The sequence below is a fragment of the Hoplias malabaricus genome, chromosome Y (genome assembly GCF_029633855.1).
Source record: "Hoplias malabaricus isolate fHopMal1 chromosome Y, fHopMal1.hap1, whole genome shotgun sequence".
NCBI classification, from domain to species: Eukaryota; Metazoa; Chordata; class Actinopteri; order Characiformes; family Erythrinidae; genus Hoplias; species Hoplias malabaricus.
The window spans coordinates 43629994-43649109 of NC_089820.1; the positions used below are offsets into that span (position 1 = coordinate 43629994).

A 19116-nucleotide genomic window follows, 5' to 3' on the forward strand; every position below is an offset into this window, starting at 1 on the left:
CCTTGTCTTGCTGAAATAATCAAGACCTTCTCGGACAAAAATGACAGCATGTTTTTCCAAAACCTTTATATATCATTCAGCATTAACGGTGCTTTCATAGATGTGCACATCACCAGTGCATGTGCACTAACTTACTAACTTTGTGCTTATGACAAGCTGGATGGTCTCTCTCTTCTTTGGCATGGTGGATGTATCATCCATGATTTCCTAAAAACAATTTCAAATTTTGATTTGCTGGATCTCAGTCCATTTTAAAATAAATATTTATTTATTTTATTTATTTTAGTCCAACTTTTATTTGTGAATGCACAATAATCTGTGTTCACAGACCATAGCATTTGAAATGATCCTGAGTCAATGCAGTGATTTCCACTACAGAGTAAAGTCTGATTTATTGCAGTGCTGTCTGAGGGCTCAAAGACCATGGCTGACTTATGGTTCTCTGCCTTGTCCCTTTCATACAGAGCTTTCTCTGCATTCTTTGAAACTTATAATGATATCATTTGCTGTATACCATGATGAAGTCCTATACCTCTGTGCTATATTACACTGAGAAAAGTTATTCTTGAATTGTTGCATTAATTCCCCATGAGGTTTTCACACTGTCTTTCTAAAAGACTCTCTCTGGGATGCTCTTTTTATATCCAGTCATGTTACTGACCTGTTTTCAACTGTATCAGGGCTCCACTGACTCTCCTCACTTACACCCACTCATCTCATCACATAACACCCATCCTCCACAATCTCCCTTGGCTTCCTGCAAAACATTGCATTCATATTAAACTCCTCCGGCTCCTGCTCATGTTCAAAGCTCTCAGGTACGTCAGAACTTCTCCATAATTGCTCAATAACTTTGGAATTCTCATCTTTCTCATATTAGACTCACTGGTTCTCCCTCTATTGGTAGATCCATATCTCCAACCAGAATAGAAAAAAATAAAAATATAATTAAAAAAGAGTGTTGTAAGTTTGTGAATAGGTGTGTGTGTGTTGTTAATCATTTGAGTTTCAAATATCATATATTTAACACTAGAAAGAAAGAAACAGTCATTTTGACTTTTTGAAATTTTGAGATGTAATAACTTTCACATAATAAACCCCTCATGTCCAAAGAGCTGTGACATTAATTATATTTTAGTCTAACTTTTAAAAAAAAAATAATATTACAAATCACGGAAGTGTTCTGAACACATAAACCTGGAAAAAACAGGTCATTTTGACCATTTACATTATGAATGGTGTCTCGTCTCCCCAGCCAGCTGTTTTTATTGCTTTTCCAGCGCGTCAGTTATTATATTGACAATGCAGCTACAGTTTACCTCAGAAAGAAAGTATCCTGTAAAAAGTTTGCGCTGTTGAATTAGCTACAGAGTGAATCACTTTGAGCGAATCATATGAAAGCAAAAGCGCAAGCAGTGCTACACTGCACCATTTAGGCATTTTGTATATATATATATATATATACAATATTATGTAAAGTAAAGTATTATGTAATATATTATGTAAAGCTTTCAAATTGTTGTGTAAACCATATTTAAGTGTTATTGTTCTTTCAATTTGCAAGTAATTTTTAAATAATTTTTATTGTTATAGATTTCATTTCACAGTAAATCTATATATGATATAAAACATCATATATCCATATACTGCAATACTAACTGGTACTGCACATTAAATATTATCAATAAATACATAATCATTTATACAATTTATTACAGTCTTTCTGACATTTTATGACCTACTGTAGCAAAATTAAATTATTTATTAATTTATTTATATTGTAAGATATCATTAATACACATGCAAATATTAGATGGTCAAAATGACCATGGTTTTGGAATCCTGGCCATTCTAGTGTTAAATGTATATCTGAAATTGAAAGAGATAGAGAGAGAGAGAGAGAGAGAGGCTGCAAATTCTGCTAAAATCCAAAACCCAAATCTCACCATTTCATTTTTTGGGTTCCACCTTTAATCACAGATTCAGCTTCATCTAAAATTTCTTTTCATAACTTTAGTGGATGGAAACGCATATTATTAATATTATTATTTATTTATATTTTTTGCCCTGCCAAAATTTTTCTATTGTCTACAACATTTGCAAAACATTTGAATTGAAAGCAGCTTGTGTGTTCTGATTATTGGGTACTTTTTAAAACCCAGACATGTTCCTAAACTTTTGCCAATGAACTTAATTCATTGTGAGATGTTCTGATGTTTTGTTTTTATTTTATTTATTTATTTTTTTGCTTAGCATTATGCATTAGATTTTTACCAGTTCATGTTTTGTTTGTCCCAGTGTTTTTAAAATGGCAAATCTTTTACAACTGGCAAATCTTTGACTCTGAACAGAATAAATAAATGCAGAAAATAAATGTACAAAATAATGATATGATATACATGTTGTCTTTGTACTATTACCAATTAAGTATTTGCATATCAATACATTTGTATATATTCCTAATTTGGAGACAGGACTGTACTACGTATGGTATCATTACAAGGCATAGGAAGGCATTACGATAATTATTAATAATAATGCAGTTATTAATAAATGTACTTTTCCCCTGCTCTGACATAACTTTATGACCACTTCCGTATTTCTACACTCACTGTTCATTCCAGGGGCTTGAGCAACAGATGGCCTACAGTCTGTATTTGTAGAACTACATAGGACACATTTACCGTCAGTGGAAAGTTCATATAGACACAAAAAGGTAGCAGTAATGTTATGGTCAATTTATTTATTTTAAAGTGTTACCACAGAAGAAATGTCTTCAAATCTGTCAAAGTACAACAAAGTAGGACACTTCAGTTCTGCAGTTTTATGCAGGGTTTCACTGTTTAAAAATCAATGTCTTCAAGAGAACACTGTACTCTGGAACACACTGAAAACACTGTGAGGTTTATTTAAGCTGGTTATGAGGAGTTTAATGTTTACAACACCTCTTGTTCTTCCTCCTTATTAAAGAACTTGTGTTTTATATGAGCACAGCCTATGTCAGTAATAGCAATAAAAAACAGCAAATATATATATATTTTTTTTTTGTCTGTAGTCATTGTTTTGTGTTGCTTTGTGTTATGCTTCAAATATTATTGTAACAGGAAGTAGTGTCCTGGAGCGGTATCCCACCAGTTTGTGGTTCTGCGTGGGACCTAATGCAGTCTGAATACATCTTGCAACTGTATTAAATCAGACGGCCCCAGTATTGAAAATCTTTGCTGAAAAAAGGATGAAGCTGAGATTTTCTATGAAGCCATTCCACCTTAAATGGCCAAATAGAGCATAGCTAAAATGCACATGCACAGCCTCAGGTTGGTCAGGGTCATCCCTTGCCTGAACTATTATACTGACTGAACTATTATAAACTCTCAGAAAAACTGGTCACCGTGGTGGTATCTTTCACTATGATGGCATCTTTTTCTATGATGGCACCCTTAAGGATATGTCTTTATTTGGGAACATAATTGTACATTGCTGTATTTTGACTAATTATAAGTTGAATTGATTTTCTAAATCCCATTGTAAGGTGAATGGGACCAAAGGGTCGCAGGTTCAATCCCCTCAACTGGCAGGAAAATCAGGGTGGGGGGGGGGGGGGGGGGGGGGATGAAGAGCCCAGGTTGTCTCCTCAGACAACATTTAGCATCTATCTATTTTTTCTATCATCGCTTTCCCAAGAAAAACACATATCTCCAAACTCATAACTTTACAGAAAAAGGGAAAAGACCTTTTTAACTTCAAATGGAAGTCAATGTAATATTTATTTTGTTCCCCTTTAGACAGTGACAATATGTGGGCAATATATTTTTAGGAATCATATTCTGAGTAAAAATGAAAGAGAAACACAGCTGTTTAGCACATAAAGCTGTAAAAACATCTGTCTTTATTGTTAATAAATACAGTAAATACAGTTATGTACAATACCACCTGTACAAGCCTAGCCATAGAAAACAAGCCAAAAATAAAGAAGGTTATTCATTTTCAATACATTATACAGTCAAAACACAGGAGGTGCAGGTTGGAGCCTGGTTCCGAAGAGGTAAATACACTTCAAAAAAATACACTCAGCTCAACTGACCATGCTTTTCTTTTCCTTCTCAGGCTTGGGCCGTAATAAAAAAGTAATAATACAATAGTTGCCCTTCTGTATTGGGTCATGACATACTGCAGTAGATTGTAAAAGTCCACATTAGCAATGCTCGTCTTAGAGCTCTTTGAAGGTCCAGAGACTTTTTTTTTTTGCCTGTCTGTCTCACTTTGTGTCAGTCAAGAATGTTCCATTTTTATACTTCGGCTTTTATAACTCATAGAAACAGTCTGGAACAAACACACAAATACACTGTCTAGACACTTATAACCACTGCAAACACTCACATTGAGTTTTTATGTCCAAATACATCTTAATGACAAGCATGTATCCAGAAGTAATTACTCGGTCTACCCTTATATTTGACTGTCTCTAAGTCCACAGTAAATATTTTATGCTATAAACAAATGTAAATGGTAATGAGTAGATGGACTATCTTAGAAAAAAAGATGTAACCACCATGGGCCTAGTGGTGGCGCTATATGTCGTGAATTTCCCTATGTTTTACAGATATTCCTTTCAAATAAAGAAAGCATAAAATGTAGGCAATATACATTCACAATAATATCAATGTAAAATTATATATATATATATATATATATATATATATATAAAATAAAAAGCAATGAATGGCAATTTCACTGATTTTAATCACTATTTGTAATTTTTGCTTTTTCTAGTATGAATGTGTTTGAAATCCCCCTGGTTGCTGATAGTGCTTGGACCCATTGATTGCCACCCTCCATTGCTGGTATTTTATTTCTTGAAGACATTTAGATTTGAAGCACCCCATAGAACTTGGTTGTAACTCACTCAGCCACATACCCAGTCAAGACTAGCCTAAAATTCTCCACAAGTTGGTGCCACTCATGCTTAAAAACTGCTCCACAAGATGAAGCTATTCAGTGCTTCACATCAAAGACACTTCGGCTACATCCACAAAGCTGGGGAAAGTGGCCAAAATCCAGGTTTCTATTTCATATTTAATTACAAATTCACATATGACACCTGGTACTTTATGCGATACTTTCATATGTGGCACTGAAATCCAATCCATGCCCAATTTGCAGCAATGCGAGACTGTAAGATCAGAATTCATGGGACTTCATGTCAATCCATCTGGACATTTCTCATCATTTCACGCTGCAGGGAGAGAAAGCTGAACAACAACAGTGAGGAATGATGTCTTTCCAAAGCAATTTCAGGTTAATTTGAGGTATGTAGAGGATGGAAACGGACAGATCAAAGCAAAACTTGTAGAAAATTATATATAACTTTTTTTTTTTTTTAATTCATCATTGCAGAGACCAAATTTGCAAGAGATCCCCTGAACGTTCACACTTAGGAAGGTCAAATATTCAGTCTATGAATAGGTATTGATGTTCCAAAATAAGTTCATATTTCAATAGCATATTAAGACTTTATCCAGTGCTTCATTCCCCACATAGTAAACCATTCTGAGATTGAAAAGCAGGTTATTGTGTGACATGCTGGTGCATAGTAAAACACCAGTCTGTTTCCAATCCATCAGTTCCAAATAATAATAAAAAAAGAATTGGATGAAGCACTTTTTTTTTTCTTTGCACATGAGGGGGTCAGTTTTGGAGCATGATCTTTTCAAATTAAAGTTTTATAAAGGTCACAATTTCAAAGACAATTGGATTTGCTCAGGAATTGGATTAGAGTCACTTTTACCTGCTGTGCGATGTAACATTTGTGTTCTTGTTTTCTGGAAACTGCAAAAACATGAAAGTATAACATAAAGCTTTTTTTTTTTACTTAGATACATCCAATATTTATTTTCCATTTTACTTTAAAAGAGTAGCTTGAGTTTTATTTAATACTGACTTATGATAACTATATTTTGGCCAGTTCTGCTCGTCCATTTGTCTAGGAAATTTGACAAAAAGCAGTTAATATTTGTATATTATGTAAAAATAGACCTTATAGGCAGAGTTAAGACCTCTGCTCTCCATGTGAGTGATTAGGGTTGAGTTCTTGACTTGGGCAGACACATTACAGTGCACTAATAAGAGTCCTTGCCTTTTAGTTTCTGAATTCACAGAACAAAACATCATTTGAATGCAATGGATTTATCACTGATGTCTTTTTTTAAAGAGATTATCTTTCTTTCAGCTGAAACTAAGGTGGGTTTAGTTCAGTTTTTGAAACTGATCTTGTACTCTGTAATGTGTTTTGGAAGCTTTGCCAAGTGGAATTCTATATGGTGTATATTTATTTAGTATGCTTTGTAAATACCTATCAAAATACTATGTGAATTATGCTGTTATTAGGATAAATGATTGTGAAGTCTGTGTACTGTTGTTCTTCCCAGCTAATGCGTCCAGCTCTGAGACCCCGAGGCCGTCTGACAGAGTGAAATCAAATGTGTCGTATGTGTCTGATGTTTATCCACGAGCAGATGGATGAGGAGGACTGTGTGTCTGATCTTAGAGATGGCTCAGAGCAGATTCTTCATCTCTGTGACATCACACTCTGACTTTTACATTCATCACCATAAGATACATATCTGACATGAGAGAGAGAGAGAGAGAGAGAGCACGCATAAAAGAGAATAAAAGAGAAAGCACTGAGGCCTCCCAAACTTATTACTGTGTAGTTACATATTAACAAAGCATGTAAACTATATGTAACTATAATTTATTGACTTTCAATGGGAAATTTTACAGCAAGATATTTAAGATGGTATAAGCTTGTTACAAGGGTGTTATTACATCACTTTGCTGAGTACTTTTATGGAATGTAATAAAACTGTGGTCAGTCCATTAAATGAACTGAATCAAGGTTGGACTTTTAAAATGGACTTGGATGTCTTAGACTTCCAGAGTGGCTTTCTGCAGCAAATTAATAATTGAATGAATAAAATGAATGTTATTAAGAATGAAAAGGCCTTAAACCATGGGGCGGCGAGGTCGTTTGGTGTTAAGTTGGCCTTTGATTGATTTTCCCTATCTGCCTTCAGCAGAACTGAATGTTGAAAAGATGTAGAAAAGGTCTGAGAATTTTAATAATAATAATAATAGTGTAACATATTTGGTGTTTAAGTGAATGCAGCAGGAACTGAAGCCTCATCACAGATGAAGTGTGGCGTTATTAGCCCTTGCTTCGCTTTTTATAATTTCTTCTAATTCTGATTTCTAAATATTTTCTTCTGCAGAAGACTGGGGTTCAGCCCTGGATTCAATAAATGTGAAACTCTGTGCACTGAAGAGTGTCTGATGGTGATTAAAAGTACATGAGAGAATGTGTGTGTGTGTTGTAGTTGTAGTTGTTGTGTGGTGGCTCGTTTATGAAACAATTTCTCTCCCAGTCTGAGACTGAGACATTCACTATTCATAATGTCCTCCTAGCTGAGCACATTAACAGGCACCATTTGTTGAGGATGTGTGTGTTTAAGTGGATGTGTGTGTGTGGTGTGTATATGTGTAATTTGTTTAGAAATTGAATCACCCTATTGGAGTTACCATCAAAGCTCATTCACCTTATAGATAGTGTATGTGTGTTACAGAGGAGCATGGACATAAAATTGAAATTCAAATCTAACCCTAAGCCTAACTCTAGACCCAACTGAACTCTAGTGATAAAGCTGAAATTTAAAACTACAACTTTAAGACCCGAATTAGGCCCGACAGCCCACATTTAAAAACGCAAACTTGACCTAAGTCCAAGACTTTGAAATTTTGCCGTCTACTGGATCTGAAATTACAAACCTGACCCAACTTTAAAACCCTATCAGACCCATCATGTCAATCTGAAACTTAAGCCCAATCCAAACCTGTGACTTTGAGACACTATCTGCTAAATCTGAAATCTGAACTGGACCCAACTTGTGAGACTTGACCAAACCAAGAATCAATGAGTTTTGGGTTGGGTTCATTTTCACTGTGAATGCTTCGATTGTCGAAACACCCATAAAATGTCATCTGGAATGTCTTTGTTTGATCAGAATATTTCATAACATGCTGTAAACAAGAGCTGCAATTTGTTGTGAGGCTAATTTGCATATTGTGACATACACCGATATCAATATCTTCTACAGAATTGAAGCAAGCTGAGAAATAACTGGATGTTGGGATTGCACCTGACATTGCTGTAAGTAAACCAATGTGAATGGCATTAATCATGTAACTTGTTAAATAGCTATATTTATACAGGAATTATGTTTCAGTTAATCAGAAAAACAAAATGGGAAAAGGAAGTCATTTATGAGATCATCTTTCTTAGTTTCATTGTCTAGTAAGATTAAATTAACTTAACACAGGCTTAATTTAATGTTAAACTAGCTATGCCTTCAAATGTATGCAATTTCTACCAGTAACTGTGTGTCAAACAAACCTCCCCATCAAAGTACAGAATCCTTAAAAGACAAATCCATCAACATAGGATGTTTTCAATTTTACTACTATGCCAGTTGCAGTAATGCTCACAAAGCCCCCTGATGGTCACTTCCCAGTACAGATCATTGAGTTAATACAGCTTTGTTAGTTAGTGAAGATCTAAGATATTCATCTTCTTCTGAAAAGTGAAGGATCTCCCCCCACCAAACTGACCACCTACTGGACACTGGTCATTCCACAAATGTCCAATTGGTTCATATATTTGTGACAATATTCCAAAAGTCTTGAAAGATTGAAAGTCTTCTCAACAGGTTTGCCTTCATTCTTCCCTTGATATTTGACCTCTGATGAATTAGCATGGTCTTGGATTCCAGCATTTGGCTGTGCCCCATTTCATACACTCATCCCTACTTACAACCTACTGCCTACACAGCTCTTAGCTTGGTTGCACCGAAACCCTGTCTTCCATTGCATTAGCAGTGTCTCGTGTTGGCTGTGTCCTGATCCACATATTAGTTCTTACTGGCATCCTGTTTTCTACAAAGGCTACATATTAAGTGTGCTGATCCTAGCTTGGATGAACCGAAAGATTAGCCCCTATTGCCTTAAGCAGACTTAAGAATTTCAGCATTGGCTGTGTCCTGATTCATAAACGCTCACCTACTTTCAACATACTCTCTACAGAGGGCTCAAAACTTAAGCATAGCTTGGTTGAACTGAGACAGAGACATTTAATGTATTAGCAGGCCATTGCACTACAATTTTAGGCATGTCCCAATCCAAATAAACCCTACTTAATATCTGATATTTACAAATGGGGCCAAACTTTGGTTTGGTTGAAGCTGTGGCTCCACGCAATTTGTCCTGTTTGCTACCTGCTATCTATAGACTCCACAAAATCGTGCCTAATTAAGCCAAACACACTAGGGAGGACAGTTAAAAGTCAATGCAGACGTTTTTTTTTTCTTTTTTTGTGTGTGGGGGGAGAGGGGCCGAGATCAAAACGTGGCCGAACCTGCTAATTGCTCTTCTACTAAGGGCACAAAAAACAGCTTAATTGGTGGAGAAACAAAGGTAGCTGCCTGGGTTGTTTGCTTAATTGCAGGCCATAATCCACCTAAACCTGTGGCCAATCCACATAAACCTACTTTTTGATTTTGACAAACTATGCATAACAGAGTTTGATTAAGCTGATACAGTGGCTGGATCCTCCCAAATAAATAGTTCCATGCCTCGGCTTTGTCCCAATCCACATGACTGTTCCTACTTGCTATGTCTTGAAACGCAGCACAGTTTGGCCAGAAGAAAAGGTAACTGAACTCTTCGTTTAACATGGATACTGGGATAATTAGCAGCTCATTGTGGTTTAGTGTTGGCTCCGCCTCTGTCCTAATCCACCCATTTGCTTATATTTGCAACGTGTTATGTACAAGGGGCACCAAATCACAGCTTCTTTGTGCTGAAACAGTGTGTTTGTTATCCACGGATTTAGCAGGACATTAAAGTTCACTCTTGGCTGCATCCCAATCCACACAATCAGCCCTATTTGCAACTTCACCTGGAGTGAGCAGAGAGAGTGAAAGTTACTGCCTGTGTCCCACAGGGTTTAGCCAGACTTGATTCCTCCCAGTACCTGGATACCCGGGTCTTTCCTTCTCCCCCTGCGTGAGCATAACATTGCATTAGAACTACAGTGTAGTTTGATTAGGGCTGCAACCCAATCCACACAGTCGAAACCTATTAGTAACCTGCTGTCTAAAGTGGGCACAAAAACACTGCTTCTTTGAGCTGGAACAGTGGGTTTGTCCTCCGCTCTATTAGCAGGACATACAGTTCAGTGCTGGCTGTGTCCCAGTCTGCGGACATCTGCTATCTGCTATCTACAGAGGGCACAGCAACTCAGTTGGAGTGTGCAGGGAGGGTGAAGGTCGCTGCCAGTGTCCCGCTGGTTTTAGCCAGACCCTCGTCCGTGGCGAGGGGTCAGGAGGCTGGGAGTCGAAGGTCAGATAAAGTACTCTTTCCTGCTGTCCCTGATGGCACTGTGGAGGCGATAGTTAAGCTCAGTTTGGGATGGAGCCTCTTTCTCCTTTACCTCAGGTGGCTGCTCAGCGCGATCAAGACGGAGGCGGCACAGGAAACGCATCATTACCGCCAACACAGAGAGAGTCACGACCACCAGAGCCGCTATCAGACCTGCAGAGAAAGAGAAAGAAATAAGGAGTGAATAATCAGATTATTTATTCAACTCAAGATTTTTGATGCAAAACACTTCATGGACCTGGCTTATAACTTACTCACACCACTCACTGATTCACTCTGTATCATGTACTCGGTTCTGTTCTGTGTTTTGTTTTGGTTCCTGTTTGTGATTCCCTGGTCTGGTGATCTTCCTGCCCTCGTGTTCCTTGTGTCTTGATTAGGTTCCAGATGTGTCTTTTTTTTTTTTTTAGCTCTTTCAGTTAGTCTTGTGTTCATCTTGAGTCTGTTATTTGTTTTTTCTAGTCTTTCTTATTCAAGGTTTCTTTTTCTTCTCGAGTCTAATCTTTGTATCTACCTTTGCTTAGTCCTGTATTTCTTGACTACAGTCCTGTTCATTTAACTATAGTGTCCCTAGTCTTGTTTTTACCTTTGTATATATTCTTAAATATCAAGGTGCTTCAAAAGGTTTTTTGAGCGATGCCAGAGAAGGACCTGCTAATACGTTTACATAGGAAAAGAACCTTATATTTCTAAACCTTTAAAATTTTCTTCATACTTACACATATTTTAAAGAAACATGGTTCTTTATGGAACTAAAACGTGGTTCTTCTATGGACCCTTGCTAGCAGTACCTTTATTTTTAATAGTGTCGAGTGTTCGTTGTCTCTGTTGTGAGTGTCCTGGTGTAGTGTATTGTCTATAATCTCTTTGGTGTTTACTTTAGTCTGTGACTTGTAGTCCTCAGTCATTTCTAATCTAGTTCCTTTGACCATCCCTTTTCAGTCTTTTCAGAGTTATTCTTTATTTGTAGTTCTGTTCTTTATCTGTTCTCTATCTCAGTTTAACAGTTAGTCTTAGATCTTTCTATTGTTGTGTTGGTTTATTTCTGACTTTAATGGCTCATTTGGCCAGTGTTTTGTGTTTATGTAACTTTCAGTCTTTGCTTGATTTGTTCATTTCTATTGTGTTTTGTCTTTCCTGGCCGGTGTATTTGTGTTAACTCTGCAATTACTTCCATTACCTCCATCGCCTTCATCCCTCGCCCCTCACACCACACTCCCATAGTGACACACTCACTAACTCTCTCATATACATGCTCAATCATGTTTAGAAAATGTGCTCCAATGGTGGGGGTGCTACCTATCAATCATTGTCAGTCATATGTGAATATGGCCAGTGATGTCACCAATGCTTCATTTTGGGGTTATTGTCACAGTGACCATTGCAGGGAAAACGGGGAAGGATGTATATTATTTTTACACTTTGGCAGCAATGACAGCACTACAACTGGTGAAGTATGAGCAAAGTGAGAAAATTCTATACTAAGACAAGCTCAGCAAGGAAACCATGGACAATTACTTGGATAAACTGTCATCTTTTAACAATATTGATCCATACAATCTGACAACAAAAATTTCTGACCCTGCACTGCTGCCTATATTTCCATTCAAGCCCATGGGCATTTCTCCAACTGGTGTCTGCAGAAATGAATCACATTTCTACTGAAAGACTACAATACCACAGTCCTAACAGCAAACCTAAGCTGGACTCTAATCATGGAGAGGTGCTTAGCATAGTGGCCTTCACTTACATTCAAACCTTCTCTCATTAAAACACAATATTACAAGTATAACAGAAATGTATTCTGTAATGATGATGATGAGGGTGAAGATATGTTGTAATGTATATTATCAAGACTTGGAATAATCATTTTTCAACCCAAATATGTAATAAAATACCAACGCATTGTCTTGAAAAAACCCAAAGAGTGACACAGTACTAAAAATAAATTGTTCATCATTTTAATACTAAGATTTTGTACATTAATACTGTAATCTTGTTACAGCCCTATGGATGAAGCAAACTATAGAAAAGTGGCTAATTATTGATGCCTTTTAAACAACATGATTGTACAATTTCACTAATAAAAAGGAAACAAAACAAAACAAAACAATAAAAGAGTCCTGCATTAAACAGCACAATAATTTCGACCACAGGATACTTCTAAAATGGCAATGAAAACAAATCTCTGATTGGTTTGATGTCATCTCAATGATGTCACTGAACTCACACACACATTATCACATTTAGGGACTGCACCACAAGGGAGTGCTATTCAGTGATTCGCATCAAAGTCATTAATGGCGCGTCCCAGTTGTGTATTATATACACTAATACTACAGAGTACTTACTGTGTACTAATCGTATTAGTATGAGTTCAGCAGGCTGGTACGCAAAATATTAACACCACTACACCATTTCTTATTAACAGGACTTGATGAACTGTTGCTATGACAGCGCAGGTTATACCAAGCTGTGACATTAAAGGTTACTTTGGTGGAGGATTTCTTTGACGCAAATTAATTACGAATTCCCAATAACTGAAGCTTTTACCACTCTACTTTGAAACAGCAAAGACGCTTCCATAGAAGGGTGCTGCTTTATTTATTTTACCTTGAATGTAAGTTTAAATGAAATGTCATGAATGCTTTTGTCTTATTTTATTACAATTTCATACACACACACACACATTACTGAGCATTCATGTGCTAATTATTTTAGACATATGTACAATCATATGAACGTTTGCACAACCTATTTTAATTAATTTTAGAAGTCTTATACAGAACACTTGTAAATGTGGTATTTTGTTTTTCTAAATATATAATTCTAATTTAATGTTTTTTTTTTTTTTTTTTTACTTATAACATTCATTCATTCATTCATTGTCTATAACCGCTTATCCAAGTCAGGGTCACAGTGGGTCTGGAGCCTATCCGCAATCAATTGGGTGCTAGTACTTCACGTGGTGACACACATACACACATTCACTCACACATATGGACCCTTTTAAGTCGCCAATCCACCTACCAACGTGTGTTTTTGGACCGTGGGAGGAAACCAGAGCACCTTATTATAATATTACTAATTATTTTTTTAAAATTGTAAATGAATATATAAACCCTAAATAAGTTTAACCACGAGTATTCAAACTTTTGCATATGACTGTGATGTGAGAAGCTCCTCCCTTTCCATTTCATATTGCACTGTGAATCAATAATGTCCCTCATTACTGTATTCAAAAATCAACTGGTTCCAAATATGCACTCTGGATTTTTTTGTCTCTTTTTGACTGGCAGAAAAGACTGGAATACAGAGGGAGAAGAAGAACAATAAAACAGAAGGAAAGTGAGAAGCATCACAGAGGGAAGGCAGATGAATAAATAAAATATATAATAAATATACAGGACTGAACTGAATGGTGGGGGAGAAGAAGGCACAGATATAAAGAGTACAGAAGAATGACTGATAGAAAAACAGAGAAAGAGAAAGACAAAGTGCAAGACAGAGAGAGAGAGAGAGATCCAAAGAAAGCACTGACTTGAGAGATAGTAAAACTGACAGGAGTGAGAGTGACAGTGGAAAAGAGGGATAACAAGAATGGTGACAACAGATGGAGAGACAGAGAGAGAAAGCAAGAGAGAGAGAGAGAGAGAGATAGAGAGAGAGAGAGAGAGAGAGAGAGAGAGAGAGAGAGAGAGAGAGAGAATGAATCGTTCTTTCATTTCATCATTCTTGGTGAATCTTATACTTCTCCTCTTCACTGGGACAGGTGGACAGGTTTTGTGTGTGTGTGTGTGTGTGTGTGTGTGTGTGTGTGTGTGTGTGTGTGCGTGCGCGCACACGTGTGTGTGTGAGATAAAGATTCTGGTCAGACTCTATGGTGATGCAATAACGGCTAGAAACTCAACACACATTTCACACTTCAAAACTCATTCTGTCTGAATCGGAGTCTACAGTTATTACTGTCCTCGATTACTTAGCTTAATATATTAAAGTATATTTATGTTAATAAATTCTGTACCACCACAACCCTGAACTGGACAAGCGGTTACAGATAAGGAATGGATGAATGAAATTTCTGTACCTCTTGCACGCACACACCCACAAAGCTGAAATGTATACTCCTTGGACTATAGCACACATTTGATACTCATTAGCGGTTCTGAGACTTATGGCTTTCTCCTTGTGTTGTAGAGTTCTAGGCTGCGTTTCTAGATGCAGTGGCAGACCTTTTTAAGTGTGAAGAGTTTTCAAAAAAGCTCCAAATCCCATTAAGCGGTATTTACTATGGGGGGATGATTGTTTTCCATGCTATTCCATCTGTGGGCTCAAACACCCATGTCTGACAGTATTGCCCTACAGATACAGATATATATTTGGATTACCTTAATCTGTTTACAATATTTTGTATGGGACATGGTGATAAACCAATATTCTTGGCACTCTTGCCCTAAAATATTTTTATTAACAATTTAACAATTGTCTCAAGAAGATTGGCCAAAATAGTTAGCAAGACCTACCCATATATTGCCAAAAGTATTCACTCATCTGCCTTCACACGCGTATGGACTTGAGTGATATCCATAGGGTTTAATATTATGTCAGCCATTTGCATTTTGGACCATTTTTGAACATTCTCACAGAAGTGCATTTGTGAGGTTAAACACTGATGTTGGATGAGAAGGCCTGGCTCGCAGTCACCACTCTACTTCATCCCAAACATGTTCTGTTAGGTTGAGGTCAGGTCAAGTTCCTCCAAACAAAACTTTATAGACCTTGCTTTATGCACTGGTGCACAGCCCCCAAAGTCCACAAAGTTGGGAGCGTGGAATTGTCCAAAATCTCTTGGTATGCTTGAGTATTAACAGTTCCTTTCACTGGAACTAAGGAACTAAACCCAACTCCTGAAAAACAACCTTATACCATAATCCTCCTCCATCAAATTTACACTTGGCACAATGCAGTGAAACAAATAACGTTTTCCTGGCAGCTGCCAAACCCAGACTCTCTGTGTCACTCCAGAGAACACACGTTCACTGCTCTAGAGTCCACTGGCGGCATTCTTTACACCACTGAATTTGAAGCTTTGAATGGCGCTTGGTGATGTAAGGCTTGGATGCAGCCACTGGGCCATGAAAACCCATTCCGCGAAGCTCTCTACACACTAATCTGAAGGCCAAGTTTGGATGTCTGTAGTGATTGACTCTGCAGAAAGTTGTCCACCTCCGTGCACTATGCGCCTCAGCATCTGCTGACCCCACCCTGTCATCTTAGGTGGCTTACCACTTCATGGCTGAATTGCTGTGGTTATATGTGTGTATATATAAATACACATTGAATTCAGGAGTTCAAATCACATCCTTGGTCACAGACAAACAACCCCAATTCCAATGAAGTTGGGACGTTGTGTAATACAGAAATAAAAACAGAATACGATATGATTTGCAAATCAGAGTGATTTGCAAATCCTTTGCAACCTATATTTAATTGAATACCCTACAAAGACAAGATATTTAATGTTCAAATGGATAAACTTTATTGTTTTTTTGTGCAAATATCCATTCATTTTGAATTTGAGGCCTGCAGCACGTTCCAAAATGTTGGGACAGGGGCAACAAAAGACTGGGAAAGTTGAGGAATGCTAAAAAACACCTGTTTGGGACATTCCACAGGTGAACAGGTTAATTGGAAACAGGTGAGTGTCATAATTGTGTATAAAGAGAGCATCCCAGAAGGGCTCAGTCCTTCACAAGCAAGAATGGGGTGAGGTTCACCACTTTGTATACAACTGAGTGAGCAAATCGTCCAACGGTTTAAGAACAATGTTTCTCAACATACAATTGCAAGGAATTTAAGGAATTTCATCATCTGCAGTCCTAAGATCATCTAAGATGGCGCGGGCACCTGCTGCCATCGCGTCTGTTGCGCACACATGTGAGTGGAAAGACAGAAAAATAATTTCGCCAGAATGTTGTACTTTTATGACTTTGTATGTGACAATAAATTGAATCTAATGTAATCTAATCTAATCTAATAATATCATCAAAAGATTCAGAGAATCTGGAGAAATCTCTGCAACTAAGCGGCAAGGCCTAAAACCAGCATTGAATGCCTGTGACCTTTGATCCCTCAGGCGGCACTGCATTAAAAACCGACATCATTCTGTAACAGATATTAACACATGGGCTCAGGAACACTTCAGAAAACCATTGTTAGTGAATACAGTTTGTTGCTTCATCTACAAGTGCAAGTTAAAACTCTACCATGCAAAGCGAAAGCCCTATATCAACAACACTCAGAAAAACTGGGCCCGAGCTTACTGAGATGGGCTGTCACAAAGTGGAAAAGTGCCCTGTCATCTGACAAGTCCACATTTCAAAGTGTTTTTGGAAATCATGGACGCCATGTCCTCCGGGCCAAACTGGAAAAGGACTGCCAGGGTTGTTATCTGTGCAAAGTTCAAAAGCCAGCATGTCTGACGGCATGGGGGTGTGTTAGTGCCCATGGAATGGGTAACTTGCACATCTGTGAAGCCACCATTTAATGTTGAAAGGTACATACAGGTTTTCAGGGATGTCCCTGCTTATTTCAGCAAGACAATGCCAAGTCACATTCTGCACGTGTTACAACAGCATGGCTTCGTAGTTAAAGAGTGCGGGTACTAGACTGACCTGCCTGCAGTCTAGACCTGTCTCCTATTGAAAATGTGTGGTGCATTATGTAGCGCAAAATACGACAATGGAGACCCCGGACTGTTGAGCAACTGAAGATTTACATCAAGCAAGAATGGGAAAGAATTCCATCTACAAAACTTCAACACACTACAAAGCTGTCCCAACTCTTTTGGAACGTGTTGCAGGCCTCAAATTCAAAATGAGTGAATATTTGCAAAAAAACAATAAAGTTTATCTGTTTGAACATTAAGTATCTTGTCTTTGTAGTGTATTCAATTAAATATAGATAGAAAGGGATTTGCAAATCATCACATTCTGTTTTTATTCATGGAGTTGGGGTTGTACATATGTGGCCATGGATGTGATTTGAACTCCTGAATAACTTCCACGAAGAGAGATTTGGAAAAAGTTAAACCAACACATTTACACACACAATATCACACTTACTGGAATAATTTGATTTGGTTTTATTCTAATGTTGGGCATTATTTGTTGTTTGTTTATTTGTTTTTAGCTAAAAAACACTGGTCAGATAAATAGCTTTTAGCTTTTTATATCTCAATCTCTGGTGCCTAAAACTTTTGCACAGTACTGTGTGTATATATATATATATATCTTGGACGTGTTGGTTTTCTGAAGGAGAAAAGAGAAGAGGATGAAAGGAGTAAAAGGACAAAGGCGTTTACCTCCAATTACAGCTGAGTCGCTCTGAGCTGAATTTTTCAGGCGCTCCTTCCCTCTGTTCTCTCCATCCATGTGATCTGGGGAGAGATGGAGAAGAAGCAGAGGGATGATTAAAGGAGAGGAAATGGCAGGAGGTCAGGAGGGCATGAATGGAGGGAGCACACAAGCCGTTAAAGTGGTCATATTGCAAACAGCTGTGACCCAACCTCGAACAAGAAGGCAGTCTGCGCAGGATTCAGAACTTTCCCCATTTGTGCACCATCCTCTGACCAAAACATAGGCACTGCTATGAGGATTTGATGGCATTTCGACACATAAACATTACTGAGATCTGGTACTGATGTTAGGTCTGGTGCTACAACACTCTAGAGCAGGGGTGGGCAATCTTATCCGCAAAGGGCCGGTGTGGCTGCTGGTTTTTGTTCCAACCAACTAGGAGGTCACATGATCATTTGTTTTACTCAAGCCAACTAATTAAAGGAGTGAAATCAGGTGTGCTTGAGCCTGAATGGACTTAAATCCAGCAGCCACACCGGCCCTTTGCGGATAAGATTGCCCACCCCTGCTCTAGAGAATGGTGACACATTCTGCTGGTCAGTGTTGTTCTAATGTGATTATACACACTTGGTACCCCCTGGCTGCAATAGCTGCATCTTAAAGTAGATGAGCACATTAAGGGGTAAGGGGTGTGTTCAAATGCTGGGACACATTTCCTTTGTTTTGGACCATTTTCCACATATTGTGAATGTACAGCACCAGTCAAAAGTTTGGACATATTCTCATTCAATGATTTTTCTTTGTTTTTTATGATTTTCTTCATTGTATATGAATATGGAAGACATTTCTGTGGTAAACAAAAAAGTGTTAAACAAACCAGAATATGTTTTATATTTTAGATTCTTCAAAGGAGCCCACATTTGCTTCTCTCAATGAGCTTCATGAGGTCGTCACCTGGAATGGTTTTCAGTGAACAGCTGTGGCTTTGTCAAGAGTTAATTTGTAGAACTGCTCACCACCTTAATGTGTTTGAGACCATAACTTGGGTTGTGCAGAGGTAGGGGTTGGTACACAGTTCTAAACAGTGAATAGCACTATTCCACCAATGACTAATGAGAAGATGTGTCCAAACTTTTGACTGGTACTGTAGCTATGCCAAGGCAGACAATTTTAACCTTGGGTCTCTCAGGGTTAATTAACAGCCTGCATAAGAAAGTGATAGCTGTTAAATCACAGCACCATTGGTCATGTATGCATTTGCTCATTACAG

At 37.8% G+C, this 19116-nt stretch overlaps 1 protein-coding gene across 1 annotated transcript in view; it reads right to left on the bottom strand.

The window, feature by feature from the left end:
• Positions 1 to 3919: 3919 nt before the first annotated feature.
• Positions 3920 to 19116, bottom strand: part of LOC136677988 (contactin-associated protein-like 5) — a 105201-nt gene continuing 90004 nt past the window's right edge. Inside the window, exons 23-24 of the mRNA XM_066655726.1 lie at positions 17852 to 17926; positions 3920 to 10641 (exon numbers count right to left, since the gene is read on the bottom strand). Of these exons, the coding sequence (XP_066511823.1) occupies positions 10451 to 10641; positions 17852 to 17926 (266 nt within the window). The 3' untranslated portion in view covers positions 3920 to 10450. The remainder of the gene's footprint in view (positions 10642 to 17851; positions 17927 to 19116) is intronic.